At 34.4% G+C, this 17,962-nt stretch overlaps 1 protein-coding gene across 2 annotated transcripts; it reads left to right on the top strand.

Moving 5' to 3' along the window:
• Nucleotides 1–8,490: 8,490 nt before the first annotated feature.
• On the top strand, nucleotides 8,491–17,717 carry LOC114389723 (proline-rich receptor-like protein kinase PERK9). 2 transcript variants are annotated; one of them, XM_028350464.1, is made up of 8 exons: nucleotides 8,505–9,208; nucleotides 9,845–10,237; nucleotides 10,381–10,467; nucleotides 10,806–10,876; nucleotides 10,966–11,042; nucleotides 11,165–11,312; nucleotides 17,067–17,228; nucleotides 17,332–17,717. In XM_028350464.1, exons 1-8 carry the CDS (start codon nucleotides 8,704–8,706, stop codon nucleotides 17,485–17,487), a joined length of 1,599 nt encoding a protein of 532 aa, XP_028206265.1. In that variant the 5' UTR covers nucleotides 8,505–8,703; the 3' UTR covers nucleotides 17,488–17,717. The 2 variants fall into 2 exon arrangements, with proteins under 2 accessions (XP_028206266.1, XP_028206265.1); XM_028350465.1 differs by lacking the exon at nucleotides 17,332–17,717 and having other exon boundaries at nucleotides 8,491–9,208; nucleotides 17,054–17,224.
• The last annotated feature ends 245 nt before the right edge of the window (nucleotides 17,718–17,962 follow it).

The following is a 17,962-nucleotide window of genomic DNA, read 5'->3' as shown; positions in this document are numbered from 1 at the left end:
AATTTGATTTCAAAGTTTTTAACTGAATTTGCAGCGTTCCAAATGATTTTTAAATGGTGTAATAGATTAAAATATATTGGTAATCGATTACCAGTGTATCTGAACGTTGAAATTCAAATTCAATTGTGAAGAGTCACATCTTTTCATAAAATGCATTGTGTAATCGATTACATGGTTATGGTAATCGATTACTAGTGACAAGTTTTGAATAAAAGGTCAAGAGATGTAACACTTGACATGATTTTCTCAAGGTTATAACTCTTCCAATGGTTTTCTTGAAAGACATGAAGAGTCTGTAAAAGCAAGACCTTGACTTGCATTCAAACAACTTCTTGAACAACTTTTGAGAAATCTTGAAACCTTTACAACCTTTAAAATTCTTTAAGAATTCTTTCCTACTCATCTTTCTTCTTCTTCCTTTGCCAAAAAGCTTTCTAAGTTTTCTATTTTCCAAACCTTGTTCTTCTGCAAGTGAAAATTCTGCAGAAAACAAAAGTGTGCTATATCTTTTCATTCTCTTCTCCCTTGGCCAAAAAGAATTCAACAAGGACTAATCGCCTGAATTCTTTTTGTGTCTCTCTTCTCCCTTTCCAAGAGAATTCAAAGGACCCCGTCTGAGAATTCTTTTGATTCTTCCCTTTCCCTTAAACAAAAGATCTCAAAGGACTAGCTGCCTGAGATATCTTTTGTTTCCCCTTACAAAGATTCAAAGGACTAACCGCCTAAGAATTCTTTGTCTTAACACATTGGAGGGTACATCCTTTGTGATACAAGTAGAGGGTATATCTACTTGGGTTGTTGTAACTGAGAACAAGAGAGGGTACATCTCTTGTGGATCAGTTCAAGTTGAGGGTACATCCACTTGGTTGTTCAAAGAGAACAAGGGAGGGTACATCCCTTGTGGATCTTTGCTTGTAAAGGCTTTTACAAGGTTGAAAGAAATCTCAAGAATCGATGGATCTTTGTCGAACCAGTATAAAATTCTTGTGTTTGACTTCTTCTTCCCTACACTTTTTAATTTTCGTTGTGTACTTTACTTTTACGCTTTACTTTTGTTTAAGTTACATAACTTAGTAGTAAAGCCTAATTGAATCTAGTAACATTAAGAAGGATAAGTTTTAATTAGTCAAGGTACATTAATAATTAATTCAACCCCCCTTTCATAATTAGTGAAATTTTGGCTCCAAAATTTGGCTCCACAAATTCAATTTCAAATTCAAGTGAAATTTGAATAGAAATTCAAATTTCCCTCCAATTTTGTGTGACACTTAGGCTATAAATAGAGGCCTTGTGTGTTCATTTTTTCAACTTTGATCATTTGAAAATTAAACTTCAGATTTCAGAGCTCTTTTGGAGTACAAAACTTCGTGCTCTTTTCTTCCTCTCCCTTCATTCATCTCCTTCTTCCTCCAAGCTCTTATCCATGGCCTCCTATGGTGATGAACTTCTTCTAGACTCATCTTCTCCTTGAAGTGGCGTCTTCTCTCTCTCTTCCTTCTCCATTCCACTGCCATTCATCTTCCAAGAAGCAAAGGAATTCATTGATGAAGAAATCCTAGGCCTACAAGCTCCAATGGAGATTACATAAGGAGGTGAGCATTTGCTTGCTACACCCCATTGTCACATCATATAGTCAAACTTTGTGCATGTGCTTCATGCTTTACATGCCTCATGCCACCTAAGCATACTTAGTGGAGAATCTTGGACTTGATCTTGAATTAGTGGACTGAACCATAGCTAAAATTCACTAATCATAATTAGTGAAATTTTGGCTCCACAAATTCAATTTCAAATTCAAGTGAAATTTGAATAGAAATTCAAATTTCCCTCCAATTTTGTGTGACACTTAGGCTATAAATAGAGGCCTTGTGTGTGCATTTTTTTCAACTTTGATCATTTGAAAATTAAACTTAAGATTTCAGAGCTCTTTTAGAGCACAAAATTTTGTGCTCTTCTCTTCCTCTCCCTTCATTCATCTCTTTCTTCCTCCAAGCTCTTATTCATGGCCTCCTATGGTGGTGAGCTTCTTCTAGACTCATCTTCTCCTTGAAGTGGCGTCTTCTCTCTCTCTTCCTTCTCCATTCCACTGCCATTCATCTTCCAAGAAGCAAAGGAATCCATTGATGAAGAAGATCCTAGGCCTATAAGCTCCAATGGAGCTTACATCAGGAGGTGAGGAGTTGATTGCTACACCCCATTGTCACATCATATAGTCACACTTTGTGCATGTGCTTTATGCTTTACATGCCTCATGCCACCTAAGCATACTTAGTGGAGAATCTTGGACTTGATCTTGAATTAGTTGGCTGAACCATAGATAAAATTCACTAATCATAATTAGTGAAATTTTTTCTCCAAAATTTGGCTCCACAAATTCAATTTCAAATTCAAGTGAAATTTTAATAAAATTCAAATTTTCCTCCAATTTTGTGTGACACTTAGGCTATAAATAGAGGCCTTGTGTGTGCATTTTTTTTCAACTTTGTTGATTTGAAAATTAAACTTCAGATTTCAGAGCTCTTTTAGAGCACAAAATTCCATGCTCTTCTCTTCCTCTCCCTTCATTCATCTCCTTTTTCCTCCAAGCTCTTATCCATGGCCTCCTACGATGGTGAACTTCTTCTACACTCATCTTCTCCTTGAAGTGGCGTCTCCTCTCTCTCTTCCTTCTCCATTCCGCTGTCATTCATCTTCCAAGAAGCAAAGGAATCCATTAATGTTGAAGATCCTAGGCCTACAAGCTCCAATGGAGCTTACATCAGGAGGTGAGGAGTTGATTGCTACACCCCATTGTCACATCATATAGTCACACTTTGTGCATGTGCTTTATGCTTTACATGTCTCATGCCACCTAAGCATACTTAGTGGAGAATCTTGGACTTGATTTTGAATTAGTGGGCTGAACCATAGATAAAATTCACTAATCATAATTAGTGAAATTTTTGCTCCAAAATTTGGCTCCATAAATTCAATTTCAAATTCAAGTGAAATTTGAATAGAAATTCAAATTTTCATCCAATTTTGTGTGACACTTAGGCTATAAATAGAGGCCTTGTATGTGCATTTTTTTCAACTTTGTTGATTTGAAAATTAAACTTCAGATTTCAGAGCTCTTTTAGAACACAAAATTTCATGCTCTTCTCTTCCTCTCCCTGCATTCATCTCCTTCTTCCTCCAAGCGCTTATCCATGACCTCCTATGGTGGTGAACTTCTTCTAGACTCATCTTCTCCTTGAAGTGGCGTCTCCTCTCTCTCTTTCTTCTCCATTCCGCTGCCATTCATCTCTGTTATACAGTTGTGAATTCTGTAAGTTAATTTAGATTATTGTTAATTCCTTAAGTTATTGTTTTAAATTCATACATGATTAACTTTGTGTTCACAAAAATAGGCATCTTACTGAGACAAGTATGCGATCGGGGAATTCCGATGTGTATGGATTCCTCGAGCCACAATCCATCCAGAGATCTGGGCAATCACAATTTTAATCAGAAAGTTACATGAAGAACTGGATGCAGAATTCAAAATGCGATGTCTACCTAGGAGCCTACCTGAATTGGTAAGTAAAACTAAACAAATAAATTTAAATAATGTATAATACTACAATAACCTATATTGGTCTCCACTGCAACGCACACTGGCAAATGGACGTCATTTTGCCTAAGGAAAATCTTGTTGTCTGGTTTTGTTCCTTGTATAATAGGCCAAACAACTACCTTAAAGGAATAATTAACAGGTAAGTATTGTTTTTCAATACATTTGCATTAGCATCACTCAGCAACATCAATATTTTAATGTTCCTTGTATTCAACAGTGTTTTGAAAGGACTAGATGATACTCCACAACCTAAATCCAAGGTTGGTGCTAGGTGGATTGTTGTTAAAGTAAGTGATTTAAAGAAAACTTCTACTTATATATATTTTATGTGTGTGTACACTAAATTGTAGTTAACGTTTAATACTATATTTCATTATGTATTTAGTGTAATAGACAAAAAGGAAGCACTGAGTGTGGCTATTACATGATGCACTGGATGTCCACTATAATCTTAGGAAGTTTCATGAATAATTGGGAAACGACAATTGTTTATTTCAACCAAATTTGATTTTGTTATCATTGGTATTACATTAATAACTTATGTTTCATTTGATCATGCAATATTTTAATGATGTTAGACCATTGGAAGCAGAGAGATTGAAGGCGCTTCGCATCTAGTGGGTACAAAATTATCTCAAAGTTAGAAATCAAACTTAGGATGCTAGGGAACTTTGTAATTTTAGTTTACTTAATTAGTTTACTACCTTACTTTATATTTTTTTACAATTGTTGTTTCCTTTTAACATTGAATATTCTTTATTGATAGTTATTAATAAATTATTTATTAATAGTTATCAATTGATTTTTTACAATTGATAGTTTATTAGCTAGCTTTTTGCTAAGAATTGTTTCAAAGCAGAATGCAAATGATATATGTTGTGTTGTGTGCTCTGATTTCAAATTTGCAGGTTAATTTTAGAGTTTTTTTTGTAAAAACAGACAATGTATTAAAAAAAATTCCTAATAACAACATCGGTTTTTTTTAAAAACCGATGTTAATATACACAAGCAACATCGATTTTTCTAAAAAACCGATGTTGACGTATAAGTTAACATTGGTTTTTCAATAAATCGATATTGTTTGTGTATATTAACATGATTTTTTTTACAAAAAAAAAAACCGATGTTAACATATCAGTTAACATCGATTTTATATAAAATCGATGTTAACATTGACAGTTAACATCGATTTTAGTATAAAACCGATGTTAACTGTCAAGGCTGATATGAACATTGATACCTTTTTTTGGTGTAATTCTTATTATATGACATTGGTTATTTAAATAACGGATGTTATCAATTTTACGTTAACATCGATTTGATAATACTTTCAACATCGGTATTTTCAACATCAGTTAATAATCGATATTGAAAATCATAAATAACCGATGTAAAAAACATATTTTCTAATAGTGATATACATTTTGAATAAATAAAAGGATATGGTTCTTGAGGTGCACAATCAAAAGTGCAATTGATTCTACATGAAACTCCATTAGAGTCATTGTTTGATTCAACTTGCACGAATGAGGGATTGTAACCGGCTTGTGCCAAATCCAACATAATCATGATCATGACCACAACCCCTAAAGTCTTCTTCTCATTATTTATCATCTAAGTCTTTACAAATTAATTATCCCAAAATTTTATATAGATGTTAAATTATTATAGTGATGTTTCAAGAAAACTAAACGTCAATTTATAGACACAAGATAATGCATGTAAAACAATTTTAGCTCCTCCATAGAATAGTACATAAAACTCTTCCAAGATTTTGTATCATATTAATTAAATTTATTTATTTTTAGAAATAAAATAAATACATATATTATATGTGTCAAATCAATAGGCCTGTGAGTCATAGTATCTTTTATCATAACAAATTGATTTAAAAATTAATACAAAAGGTAAATAATAAAATAATTATAGAAAAAAATACATATATAATGCCAATGGAAGATCTAGATTTTTTTTCCAGTGGGGCATAAAATAGGCTAACGTTTTCTCGGACAAAAAAATATAAGCTTTTATTAGAAGGTTGTTAAAGAAATTTGAAACAGTAAGAATTTGAATGATAACATGGGTAAAATGAATATTAATTTATTTTCTCTTTTATCTTTTACAAATTTTTACATCCATCCTTTTAAAAAAATTATCTTATGGGCAATGCTTATTTTTTTTATGGGACAAAACGAATATTTATTTAATATATTCAATTAAAAAATTAAATTGTGGGAGAAATTGCCCCCATTGATATCGAGGTAGATTCATCCCTGTATAATTCAACATGTTAAAAATATGAATTGCATTACTTTAAAAATTCAATTTCGTATTTGTATTAATTATTATATGTATTTAACTTCTCTCTTGATCCGAAACAAAACACTATTCAATTTCTCTAATTAACTATTATATTTAATAAAAATTTGATAAATGTATTATATTTAATGAATAAATACTTAATCAAATTATATATTTTATATAATGCATATAATATTGAATGTCATTGACTATAAAGTTTATATATAATATATTAATTACTTATAATATAATAATTTATCTCTTAATTATTATATTTAATAATTTGACTGCGTATTTATTTAATGAATATAGAAATTAATGTCTCTGGATAATATTTAATGCATATATATAATTTTCAATGTCATTGATAAGTCAATTTTAGATATAATATACTTATAATATATAGTAATTTATCTCTTAATTTTTATGTTTAATGATTTGACTATGCATTTATTTTATAAATATAAAATTTAATGTCTCTGGATAATCAATTTCACTAATAATATATTAGTTATGACTATTTTGAAATATATTATATTTATGAAAAGATAATACATGATGGCTTTTAGATATCTTAAAATTCATAAAAAATATTGGTTTTAGTTTATTGATAATGTAAATTACTCCCTTTGATAATTTATATAAGAAAATAAAACTAATCAATGAAGATCAGCAAAAACAGTTAAGTTAGTTTTAATTAATCATGTCATGAATTTTAGTTTCATTCGAAAAATACTCTTTAAATTAATTGGTTAAAGTATTGGTTACATTTAATGTCACTACATCTCCTCCACCAATGAGTGTAACTTGTATTGCTAGTAGAATGTTTAAATATGTTTTTAGTTATTGTAAATTAGTGTTTTTTTTATTTTGGTTCCTGTAAATTTATTTCATAATTTTAGTTCTTGTAATTTTGTATCTTTTCAATTTAATTAATTTGGTCTTTGTAAGATGTTTTATTTATTTTTAGTCCATGTATGCTTACATTTTTTTTTTCAATTTTGGTTCTTGTAAGCACGAACTTACTAGATTACAAATATATTTTTTTTTAATCTTATGAGATCAAAATTGGAAAAGCATAAATTTATAAGAACTAAAAATGAGAAAAATATCTTACATGGACTAAAATTGAAAATGCACCAACTTATAAAAAATAAAATTAAAAAAATAAACTTACAAGTAAAAAAAATGAAAAAAATTAACTTACATGCACCAAAAGATATTTAATCCATAAAAGACCAGTAAATGCATGAGAAATGAGTGAGAGTCTCGATAATAGATTTCGCAAATAAGGATATAAAAGAAAACTAACAATTAATAATCTTAAATTAGTAATATGTTTCTTATAATTAGGACAAAAAAACATCCATTCATTTCTTATATATAAGACATGAAGTAATAATTTAAATTAGACGGTTAGTATAGTATAATTCAAAGGAGTGATATAAAGTGTCTCATCGTGTTTGCTTGTAGGAGAATGATTTATTAAAAAAAAAAACTCCTGTTTGATTCCCTTTATGTACAAAATTCACTTAGATAAGGACAATTACACACTTTGAGCTAAATAAATTTCTGATCCAATGATCCATCACCCAAGACAAAAAAAAAAAGAAAAAAAAAAGATTGTTAATATAGTATTACTTGCTACACACCTACTATTGAATGTTATTCATCTCAATGGCATGTACCAGGAAACATACTTTATGTGAGAGTTACTACATAGCACCGGATAGATCATAATTGATGGTGACGAATTTCAAGAAAAAAAAAGATGAAAAATTGTAAATGACACATACCTGAATTGCAGTAAAAAAAAGAAAAGAAAAGAAAAAGAGACGTCCGTGAATGAATTAGGCGAGAAAATATTGTACAGAAAAAAGAAATTCTTGAAACTGTGACAAAGAAGGAAACTTAACCGATGTGATTTACTAATGCCATATTTTCACGTAATGTGTAGGTAATGGTACAATACCTGACCAAGATATAGTAGATAAAAATCACCTATCCTACTAATCTACTGGGTAACTGTTTTCAATTATAAATACATGGATACAGTGTAGTGCAGGTAAAGACATCGTTTAAATTACACATTCTTGATGAGCACTCTAGAATTTGGTAACAACAGTACAGTACCCATGCTTGTTCCCCAAATCAGGAATATCTTCATTCGTTAAAGAAGCAGGACAATTGAAAGAAAGATAGTTATTTGAGGTTGAGCACTTTCAGTTCTCGTCTTGAGTGAAATTTGATGATGATTTTAGGTTTTGTCAGTGTCACATACTTTCACGGAAAATTTTATAATTCTCATAAGCTTTTACTAGAACGTAATCTTGACAAATCCAAATTTGAGGTTTTGAATTCTCGGTTTTCTTTGGGAGTTCCTGATCACGCAGATATTGGTTCTTTTTAGTCGCTTGTTTGTGTGGGTTTTGCTTATAACTGCATTGTTTTAATATAGGGTATGCACAAAAGTGCATTTTGTAAACTTGGTTTATCTGTAAGACGTTACAAGATCAGTGTGAGATGGGTTATTCAGTGTGGAACATCATAGTTTGGCAATTGGCAGTTGAGTTGGGAGACTTGGGACATTGGTTTCGGTTGGTGACACTGACATGAGCGACTTTCTTCATCTTAAGTTTCCCCTTTTGGCATCGCTTAAGGTCCAAACTTGAGCATGTGACCCCAACATGCTATGCACCACCACATGGTGTCTAAAGTTCCCAATCCCAACCTTGATGCAAATATGACATGAAACATAAGACCTTCAATCAGCACACACAACACAGTAGTTGTATTTAAATGCTGCCATGTCAGCCCCTTCTCCATCCTCGTCACCGGCGCCACCACCAGAACTCTCTTCCTCTGCACCTCCCAGTTCAACTTCACCATTACCGTTACCCTCACCGTCTCCATCCCTATCTCCAGCCAATCCTCTGCCGGCACCACCACCACAATCGCCGGCATCAATTTCTTCTCCTCCAGCAACCCTGCCACCTCCTCATAGTTCCTCTCCTTCTCCACCATCTACTACAACTATAAGTAGTAGTGCACCTCCTCCTCCTCCTACTACTAGGAAAAATCCTTTTGATTCTCATCATTCTACTCCATCACACACTTCTGGATTGGCTCCCCCACCTCCATCAGCACAAAATTCTGGCCCGGGAAGCAGTAGTGGAACTAGTGCAGTGGCTATTGTTGGTGTACTGACAGGAGTTCTGCTGCTTGGCTTCATTGGCATTGCTATCTGGTGTCTGAGGAGGCAAAAGGAAAGGGTTTCTAAGAGTGGTGCTTATGACTTGCCACCTGAATCAGGTAAATCTGTAAATACTGCTATTGTTTCTTCAGTGAATTAATGGAAATCAGGTACAATAGTTTAATGGGCCGGTTTGGGTACATCAAAGAAGAGAGAATTTCATTAAATGGAAAATTCAACTACTGATAAAATAATAACAATACTAAACCCTTACATTTATCACATACCATAAAATTTATCTAATATTATCCCGTGTTTAAGGGTTCATATGAACCATATTTGTAATTCTTAGGGATCAATCAGAGATTTGTTTGTTATCGTGAACTAATATGTCTAGCCAATAAAAGGACCAATTGATGTGTGGCAACTCTTGTTTCTTTAATACATTTGTCCTTATTTTTATTATTTGCTAGTTTGTTGCTTTTTCAACGGTTTTTTTGTGTCTATCTTTTTTCTGCACATTAATTTATTTTATGTTATAAAGATGGAAAGAGATAAACACAAAAGTGCATAAATTATTGTATAAATTGTTATGTGTATCACATCTCTTTTAAATTTAGTAGGATTTGTCTTTTATTACTTTTGGCAAAAATTTATTTAACAATCAATTTGTTCGTGCTTTCAGACTATCTGAAATTGCCCCTGTTGTAAATTTGAAGCCAATTAAAGTAATTCAATTTTGTAACTTTGTCCAGATATGCCTTTACATAAGATTCGTTCTTCAGCTCCTCTAATAGAAAGAGCTTCCGGCGGTAATACACCATCAGGACTAGGCAACTCTAGGACATTGTTTGCATATGAAGAGCTACTGAAGGCCACAAACGATTTTTCAACTAAAAATCTCTTGGGAGAAGGAGGATTTGGTTGTGTGTATAAAGGATCACTTCCAGATGGGAGAGAAGTAGCAGTCAAACAGCTGAAAATTGAAGGAAGCAAGGGTGAGAGAGAATTCAAAGCTGAAGTGGAAATCATTAGCCGCATTCATCATCGCCATTTGGTTTCCTTAGTTGGATACTGCATTTCGGATAACAGAAGACTACTTGTCTATGATTATGTCCCCAACGATACCCTTTATTTTCATCTTCATGGTAAAGCTAGTTCAGAGGGCTAGCTGAATGATTGTTTCATGATATTTTGATTAAATGTGTCAGTGAATGTGTTCAAAAGAGTGTATTGCTAACATTTCTCTTTGATTAAATTTAATCTGTGCTAACTGAAAGTGAATTTGAAGGGGAAGGTAGGCCAGTGCTGGACTGGACAAAACGTGTTAAAATTGCGGCTGGGGCAGCCAGAGGAATAGCTTATCTCCATGAAGACTGTAATTATCAATCCTTAATATCTTTGTTATTGTGATGCTTTTGTAAGGTCTTGAATTAGGAAACTTGAATTTATGAAGTTGGCTGAAAGTGAAAAATATGAATGTGAATTATCATACATGTGGGTGAGTGATGGGGCCGCGGGTGGAGAAACATTGTTTTTCTTTCTTTTTAATAATTTGTTTGGAAACAATTACTGAAGTCACGGACTTCAAAAAATGGAAAATTTGATTTTTATTCTAGTGTAGTAGATAACATGAATTGAAAACTGGGTGACTTTACTTTATTATCATTCATCAAGTATTGTTATTTCGGCTATTGAATGCTATGTTTTGCATAGGCAATCCACGGATTATTCACAGGGATATCAAGTCAGCAAATATTCTTTTACACTACAACTTTGAAGCTCGAGTATGTGCTATTCAACTTCTCATTCTAAGTTGGATAATATCTGTTTCATTGATATTCTAAGCTAGTTATTAATATTTTTCCTCTTACAGATCTCGGATTTTGGGCTAGCCAAATTAGCAGTTGATGCTAATACACATGTAACCACACGTGTGGTGGGAACTTTCGGGTGGGTAATGTCTACTATTTCTCTTTACTTTTCACTCCCTTTGCGTACAGATTACGGATTCATGACTCATTTCTTAATAATGCTCAAACAGTAAAAATGATTCGTTTTTTCCCTCTTAAAAGATATGTTGCGCCGGAATATGTATCAAGTGGTAAATTCACTGAGAAGTCAGATGTGTACTCTTTTGGAGTCATGCTTTTGGAGCTCATTACAGGAAGGAAGCCAGTAGATATATCTCAACCAGTTGGAGAAGAGAGTCTAGTTGAATGGGTAAGCATATATAGGTGCCAACTTCTTGTGATCTCTCTTTACCTGCTGTACTAATCTTTTGCCAATCTGGTACTTAGGAAGGTGCTGGTGTGTCAAACTGTTGATTGCAGATCAAAATTTACATTATATCCATATCTGTGCTGTTTCTCAATTTGGAAGGAGTTATAATTTCGTTTCGCTAATTATTATGTAGTAAACTTGGGTCCAGTCCAATAACTAAAGTATCTAAGTAGCTTAAGGCCTTATAAATCCCACGCTATAATTTCATACCTTTACTGTGAGACTTGAGTCCCATACCTTTCAATTAGATCCCAATTGTATTGCAACACCATTTTGAGAAGGTGAGGAAGGATCACTGAAAATAAAAATTAGTTTATTGAGTTTCCCAATTAAGCATCAGCATGTACAATTTATGCCTTGTCATGATGTGCCTCTATGTTCTAATTGGAACTTTCCAAAATTAATGAAACGATTTTACAGTGAGTAGTTAGTACTATATAAAGAGCCTTTTACTCTTGTAGTATGCATAATATGGTTCATATGTTTGCATCCTAACTGGGTACAATTTTACAATATAACAAATGTGTCGTCTCTACCACACCAAAGATGAAAGAAAAGGAAGGAGGTAACAGAATTTAAATTTTTGGTGTGGAAAAGAAAGATTTGTTAACAGTTGATCTTCATCTAGCTGTTGGAAGTAAGGCTTTTTATGTTTAGGAAAAGTGTTTAGGAATATTGGAGACTTTGAATAGAAACTTGATAGGAAGGAGAATTCTTTATGGAGGAGAGAACTTTGTATTTTTGCTTGATACAAATGTGTAGGATTACATCTCTATTTATACTACTCTAAAGAGAACTCTAGACACACTAATTCTAGAGAGTTCTCAACTCTAGAGATCCAAAGAGTATTCTAGAGAATATTAAAACCATAAGAAATATCTAGACACTCCAAACACTACAAGAATTCTCTAGAAACATGACCCATAATTACTTAAGCCCAAAATAACTAAGTCCAAGGAACCAAATAATTAATTTAGGCTCAAATCAAGTTTATATTTCAACATCCCCCCTTAAACTTGATTTGTGACTCCAAGCATACTCCTTAGCTTCACGAAAGTTTCCAACTTGAGTGGCTTCGTGAAAATGTCGGCAGCTTGATCTTGAGACATCACATACTTCAACTTTACCTCCTTCTTCTCAATGCATTCTCTTATGAAGTGGTAATGGGTGTCGATGTGCTTACTTCTTTCATGAAAGACTGGATTCTTTGCCAAAGCGAGTGCTGATTTATTGTCAACACATATTTCCATAGGTTCTTCTTGTGGCATTTTTAACTCTTTCAACAAGTTTTATAGCCAAATTGCATGACAAACGCATGATGTGGCAGCGACATACTCAGCTTCACAAGTTGATAGTGTGACTATTGGTTGCTTCTTTGACATCCAAGTGAAAGCAGTATCTCCCATAAAGAACACAAAACCAGTAGTGCTCTTTCTATCATCCAAGTCTCCACTCCAATCGCTATCACTATAGCCAACAATGTCATAATTGTCAGAAGAGTAATAGTGCAAGCCAAAGTTTGTTGTACCTTTGATGTATCGAAGGATTCTCTTTGCTGCCTTGAAGTGAGTTGTGGTTGGAGCTTCCATGTAGCGACTTACTACTCCTATAGCATAGAGAATATCCAGCCTTGTACATGTCAAGTAACGTAAACTTCCAATCAAATTTTTGTAAAGAGTTGGATCCACATTCTCTCCTTTTTCATGCTTGCTCAACTTGCTGCCACATTCCATCGGGGTGCCTACTGGATTGGCGTCATCCATCTTGAACTTCTTAAGGACTTCTTTGGCATAGCCTTCTTGGGTGATGAAAATTCCTTTGTCTTCTTGTTTTACTTCGATGACGAGATAATATGCCATGAGCCCCATATCCGTCATCTCAAATTCATTTGACATATCTTTCTTGAACTCTTCGAACATGCTTGGATTGTTCCCTGTAAAGATCAAGTCATCTACATATAAACACACAATCAAAATATCTCCACTTTGCGCTTTGATATAGAGTGCATGCTCATATGGACACTTGATGAAGTTCTTGTCTTGAAAGTACTTGTCAATTCGAACATTCCAAGCTCTCGGTGCTTGCTTGAGACCGTACAACGCCTTCTTCAACTTCAAGACTTTTTCTTCTTGCCCTTTTACTTCATAGCCCAGTGGTTGCTCAATATAGACTTCTTCTTCGAGAAAACCATTCAAGAAGGCTGACTTCACATCCATTTGATAGATCTTCCATTTATTTTGGGCTGCCAAAGAAATGATCAGTCTAATAGTTTCAAGACGAGCAACAGGAGCAAATACCTCATCATAGTCAATTCCTTGTCTTTGACTATAGCCTTTAGCCACCAATCTTGCTTTGTATCTCTCCACTTCTCCTTTAGCATTCTTCTTTGCCTTGTACACCCATCTTACTCCAATTGCTTTGTGTCCTCGTGGAAGTGTAGTAAGTTCCCACGTATCATTCTTCGTGATTGACTTGATTTCTTCATCCATGGCGTCTTTCCACTTTATGTTTTCCGCCGCTTCTTGATAGCTTAGAGGCTCACAATCACCAAAAAGACAAAAGAGGTTAATGTCGTTTAGGTTTTTGGTTACCTCATAAATCTCTTCAATGCTCCTTAGTCGCGGTGTCCTCTCACTTGAACTTGTTTCATCCAGCCTTGGTGTCGGTGAGGCAGGTGGTGTAATATGTTCCTCTATGATTGGTTGTTCAATTTCATCATCTTCTTCAAAATAAGGAAGAAAATCATACTTATCTTCTTGAACACTCCAATCCCAACAATCTTCTTCGTCGAACTCCACGTCGCGACTTATGACGATCTTTCTACTATTTGGATTATAGAGCTTGTACCCCTTGGATCTTGAGTCGTAACCCACAAACACGTACTTCTCACTTTTATCATCAAGCTTTGTCCTCTTTTCGTCTGGAACATGGGTATAGGCAATGCTTCCAAACACTTTGAGGTGAGAGATCCCGGGCTTCCTTCCACTCCATGCTTCTTGTGGTGTCTTCTCATGCATGCTTCTTGTTGGAGAACGATTTGTTAGGTAAACTGCACATGCCACTGCTTCAGCCCAAAACTCCTTCAGCATCTTCTTGCTCTTGAGCATGCTTCGCACCATGTTAAGTATGGTCCGGTTCTTTCTCTCTGCTATTCCATTTTGTTATGGCGATCTTGGCACTGTCAGTGGGCGACGAATTCCATGGTCTTCACAATATTTGTTGAACTTATTTGAAGTGAACTCTCCTCCTCGATCAGATCTCATGGCCTTGATGGAAAGACCACTTTCTTTCTCCACGAGGGCTTTGAACTTCTTAAAGTTTTCAAACACTTCTGATTTCTCCTTCAAGAAATAAACCCAGGTTTTTCTGGAATAATCATCAATAAAGAGGAGAAAGTACTTATTCTTACCAAATGAATTGGGTTTGATTGGTCCGCAGACATCGGTGTGTATGAGCTCTAGCGGCTTTGTTGCTCTTGTTGTTGATTCCTTTGGAAAACTTTTACGAAATTGCTTCCCAATTAGACATCCTTCGCAAAGTTGTTCTGGGTGGTTGATGCTAGGCAAGCCTCTCACCATCTCCTTCTTCGCTAAACGTTCTAGACCGTCGAAGTTGAGGTGCCCGAACCGTAGATGCCATAGCCACGAAGAGTCGGTATAGCAAGCAATGAGACACTTTGCCACATCATTTTGAATGTTCAAGAGGAACATTCTATTCTTTGACATAGGCACCTTAGCAATCAAGTTATGTCTACAATCTCTTAAGAAAAGACTATGTTCTTTCAAATGGATGTCATAGCCTTTCTCTAATAATTGTCCCAAGCTCAAAATATTATTCTTCATGTTAGGCATATAGTAGACATTGGATATGAATTGATGACTCCCATTCTTCAAACGTATGAGAATTTTACCTTTGCCTTTGACTGGTATCTTTGAGTCATCTCCAAATGAGACATCGCCAGTTGCCGCTTCATTGATCTCCACGAACATGCTTTTATCGCCGCACATGTGGTTGCTTGCGTCGGTGTCGAGGTACCACTTGTTTCTTTTCTCTTCAAATTTGTTTTGGCACGCGAGTAGCAAAGTTTCTTCTTCTTCGCCTTTTTCTTCTACGAAGTTAGCTTTCTCTTCAACCTTCTTCGAGAATCTACACTCGGATGCATAGTGACCAATCTTGTTGCAATTGAAACACTTGATTTGTGATTTGTCATACCTCGACCATGAATTTCCTCTTCCACGACCTCTTGTTACTTGTGGATTCCAACTTCTTTCTCCATTGTTGAATTTGTTGGAGTGGTTGTTGTAACCACCTCTTCCTTCTCCTCCATGTCCTCGTCCACGTCCACGATCTTGGCCGCGACCTCGTCCTCTTTGGCTCTTGTAATTTGCATAGTTTGCTTCCTTTACGTTGAGTTGTTGTAGTTGCTCCGTAGCCTCCTTTTGTTTAATTTTTCTCTCTTTTTTTTCTTCGTATGATTGTAAGGAACCCATGAGTTGCTCAATAGTCATGGTCTTTAAATCCTTGTTTTCTTCAATGTTGGTAACAATGAAGTCAAAACTTGGATTTAAAGTTCGAAGTATTTTTTCCATGACCTTCACCTCATCAAGATCTTCAGCATTTCTTTTAAGTTGATTGACTACGGCCAATACTCGAGAAAAATAATCATTAATTGACTCGGACTCCTTCATAAACAAACGCTCAAAGTCACCTCTAAGAGTTTGAAGACGAATCTTTTTTACCTGCTCAACTCCTTTGTTGCAAGTTTGAAGCTTATCCCATGCTTCTTTGGCCGTCGTTGCGTTGGATATCTTCTCAAATGTATCTTCATCCACCGATTGATAAATGAGAAAGAGAGCTTTCTTGTCTCTCTTTCTTGACTCCTTCAACGTCTCCTTTACACCTTGGCTTAGCGAGGCTTCATCTTGCTCCTCGAAGCCATTCTCTACGATATCCCACACATCTTGAGCTCCTAGTAGCGCCTTCATCTTGATACTCCAATTATCATAGTTGTTCTTTGTGAGCATTGGCATTTGGAAAGGAAAACCTCCATTTTCCATCTTTTGAGGATCTTGAAGCTCTGATACCACTTTGTTGGAAATAAGGCTTTTTATGTTTAGGAAAAGTGTTTAGGAATATTGGAGACTTTGAATAGAAACTTGATAGGAAGGAGAATTCTTTATGGAGGAGAGAACTTTGTATTTTTGCTTGATACAAATGTGTAGGATTACATCTCTATTTATACTACTCTAAGAAGAACTCTAGACACACTAATTCTAGAGAGTTCTCAACTCTAGAGATCCAAAGAGTATTCTAGAGAATATTGAAACCATAAGAAATATCTAGACACTCCAAACACTACAAGAATTCTCTAGAAACATGACCCATAATTACTTAAGCCCAAAATAACTAAATCCAAGGAACCAAATAATTAATTTAGACCCAAATCAAGTTTATATTTCAACACTAGCGTGCTTGAATTAATAAAATATGCATGCATACATACAGAAAGGCTGAAATGTTGAAAAGCCAGATACAGAATTATAGTGTATAGGCTTGCATTTTCACCCAAACCAATATTCAATATTCTTAGAATTTTACTTTTGGAAGCCTACCTGACTAACAAAAACTAACAACTACCAACTAAAATTGGCCGATAAAAAAGAACTGACTAAAGATGCCAGCTTATTTTTTCAGGCTCGACCTTTGCTGACCGATGCACTGGATAGTGAGGAATTTGAGAGTTTGACAGATCCAAAGCTCGGAAAGAACTACGTTGAAAGCGAAATGATTTGCATGCTTGAAGTTGCTGCTGCTTGCGTGCGATATTCGTCTGCCAAAAGACCTCGAATGGGACAGGTAATGAAAGGGCAGCAGAAAGTTTCCTACAATATGTTATTGATTGTGGAACATACGCATTCATTTCTGAATAATATTTTTCTTGAATTATCACGTTTGTCAGGTTGTTAGAGCTTTGGATAGTTTAGCTACTTGTGATCTTTCAAATGGAATGAGAATTGGGGACTCTGCACTCCAATCCGCAGAAATAAGATTATTTCGTAGGATGGCATTTGGAATTCAAGATTATAACTCCGACTTTTTAAGCCCCAGAGAGTAATTTGAATACTTAAGAGGCTATCGTATATCTAGGGTGAGTCTAAATTTCTTGTCACACCCTTGTGAAATTAAGTTAGTTTTAGATATGACTCTTCTGAGGTGAGTACCCGAAATTGATTGTATCATGTTTGCTTGATTCTTGTAACAAACTCTTCTTGTTTTTTTTCCACTTTTTTTTTATTCTTTGTATTCAGATTATTATTATACTTTATGATATATGATTGATATGTAGGACAAAGTTTTTATTATTTTGGGTTCATGACTTCTAATTTAAATTTTTATAACTTTTAATTGTGCATGGCACATGCACGTTCTAGTATATTAAATAAGGTGAAAGTTGACGTAAAAATAAAGTTGTTAGGAAAACCGTGGTAGCCACTCGTTGTAGTTGTGAAAACAACCTCTCTACTTTTGCATATTTAGTTTTTTTTATTTAAAAGAAAAAAGTTAATAATCCTTAACTATGTGTGATATAG

This window comes from Glycine soja, chromosome 16 (genome assembly GCF_004193775.1).
Source record: "Glycine soja cultivar W05 chromosome 16, ASM419377v2, whole genome shotgun sequence".
Lineage (NCBI taxonomy): Eukaryota > Viridiplantae > Streptophyta > Magnoliopsida > Fabales > Fabaceae > Glycine > Glycine soja.
This window is presented reverse-complemented; position numbering and strand designations above follow the sequence as displayed.

Coding starts and splice junctions, on each gene's coding strand:
- LOC114389723 (XM_028350464.1), top strand. CDS start 8,704: ATGTCAGCCCCTTCTCCATCCTCGTCACCGGCGCCACCACCAGAACTC. Junction 9,209..9,844: donor TGACTTGCCACCTGAATCAG/GTAAATCTGTAA, acceptor AACTTTGTCCAG/ATATGCCTTTACATAAGATT. Junction 10,238..10,380: donor CCTTTATTTTCATCTTCATG/GTAAAGCTAGTT, acceptor GTGAATTTGAAG/GGGAAGGTAGGCCAGTGCTG.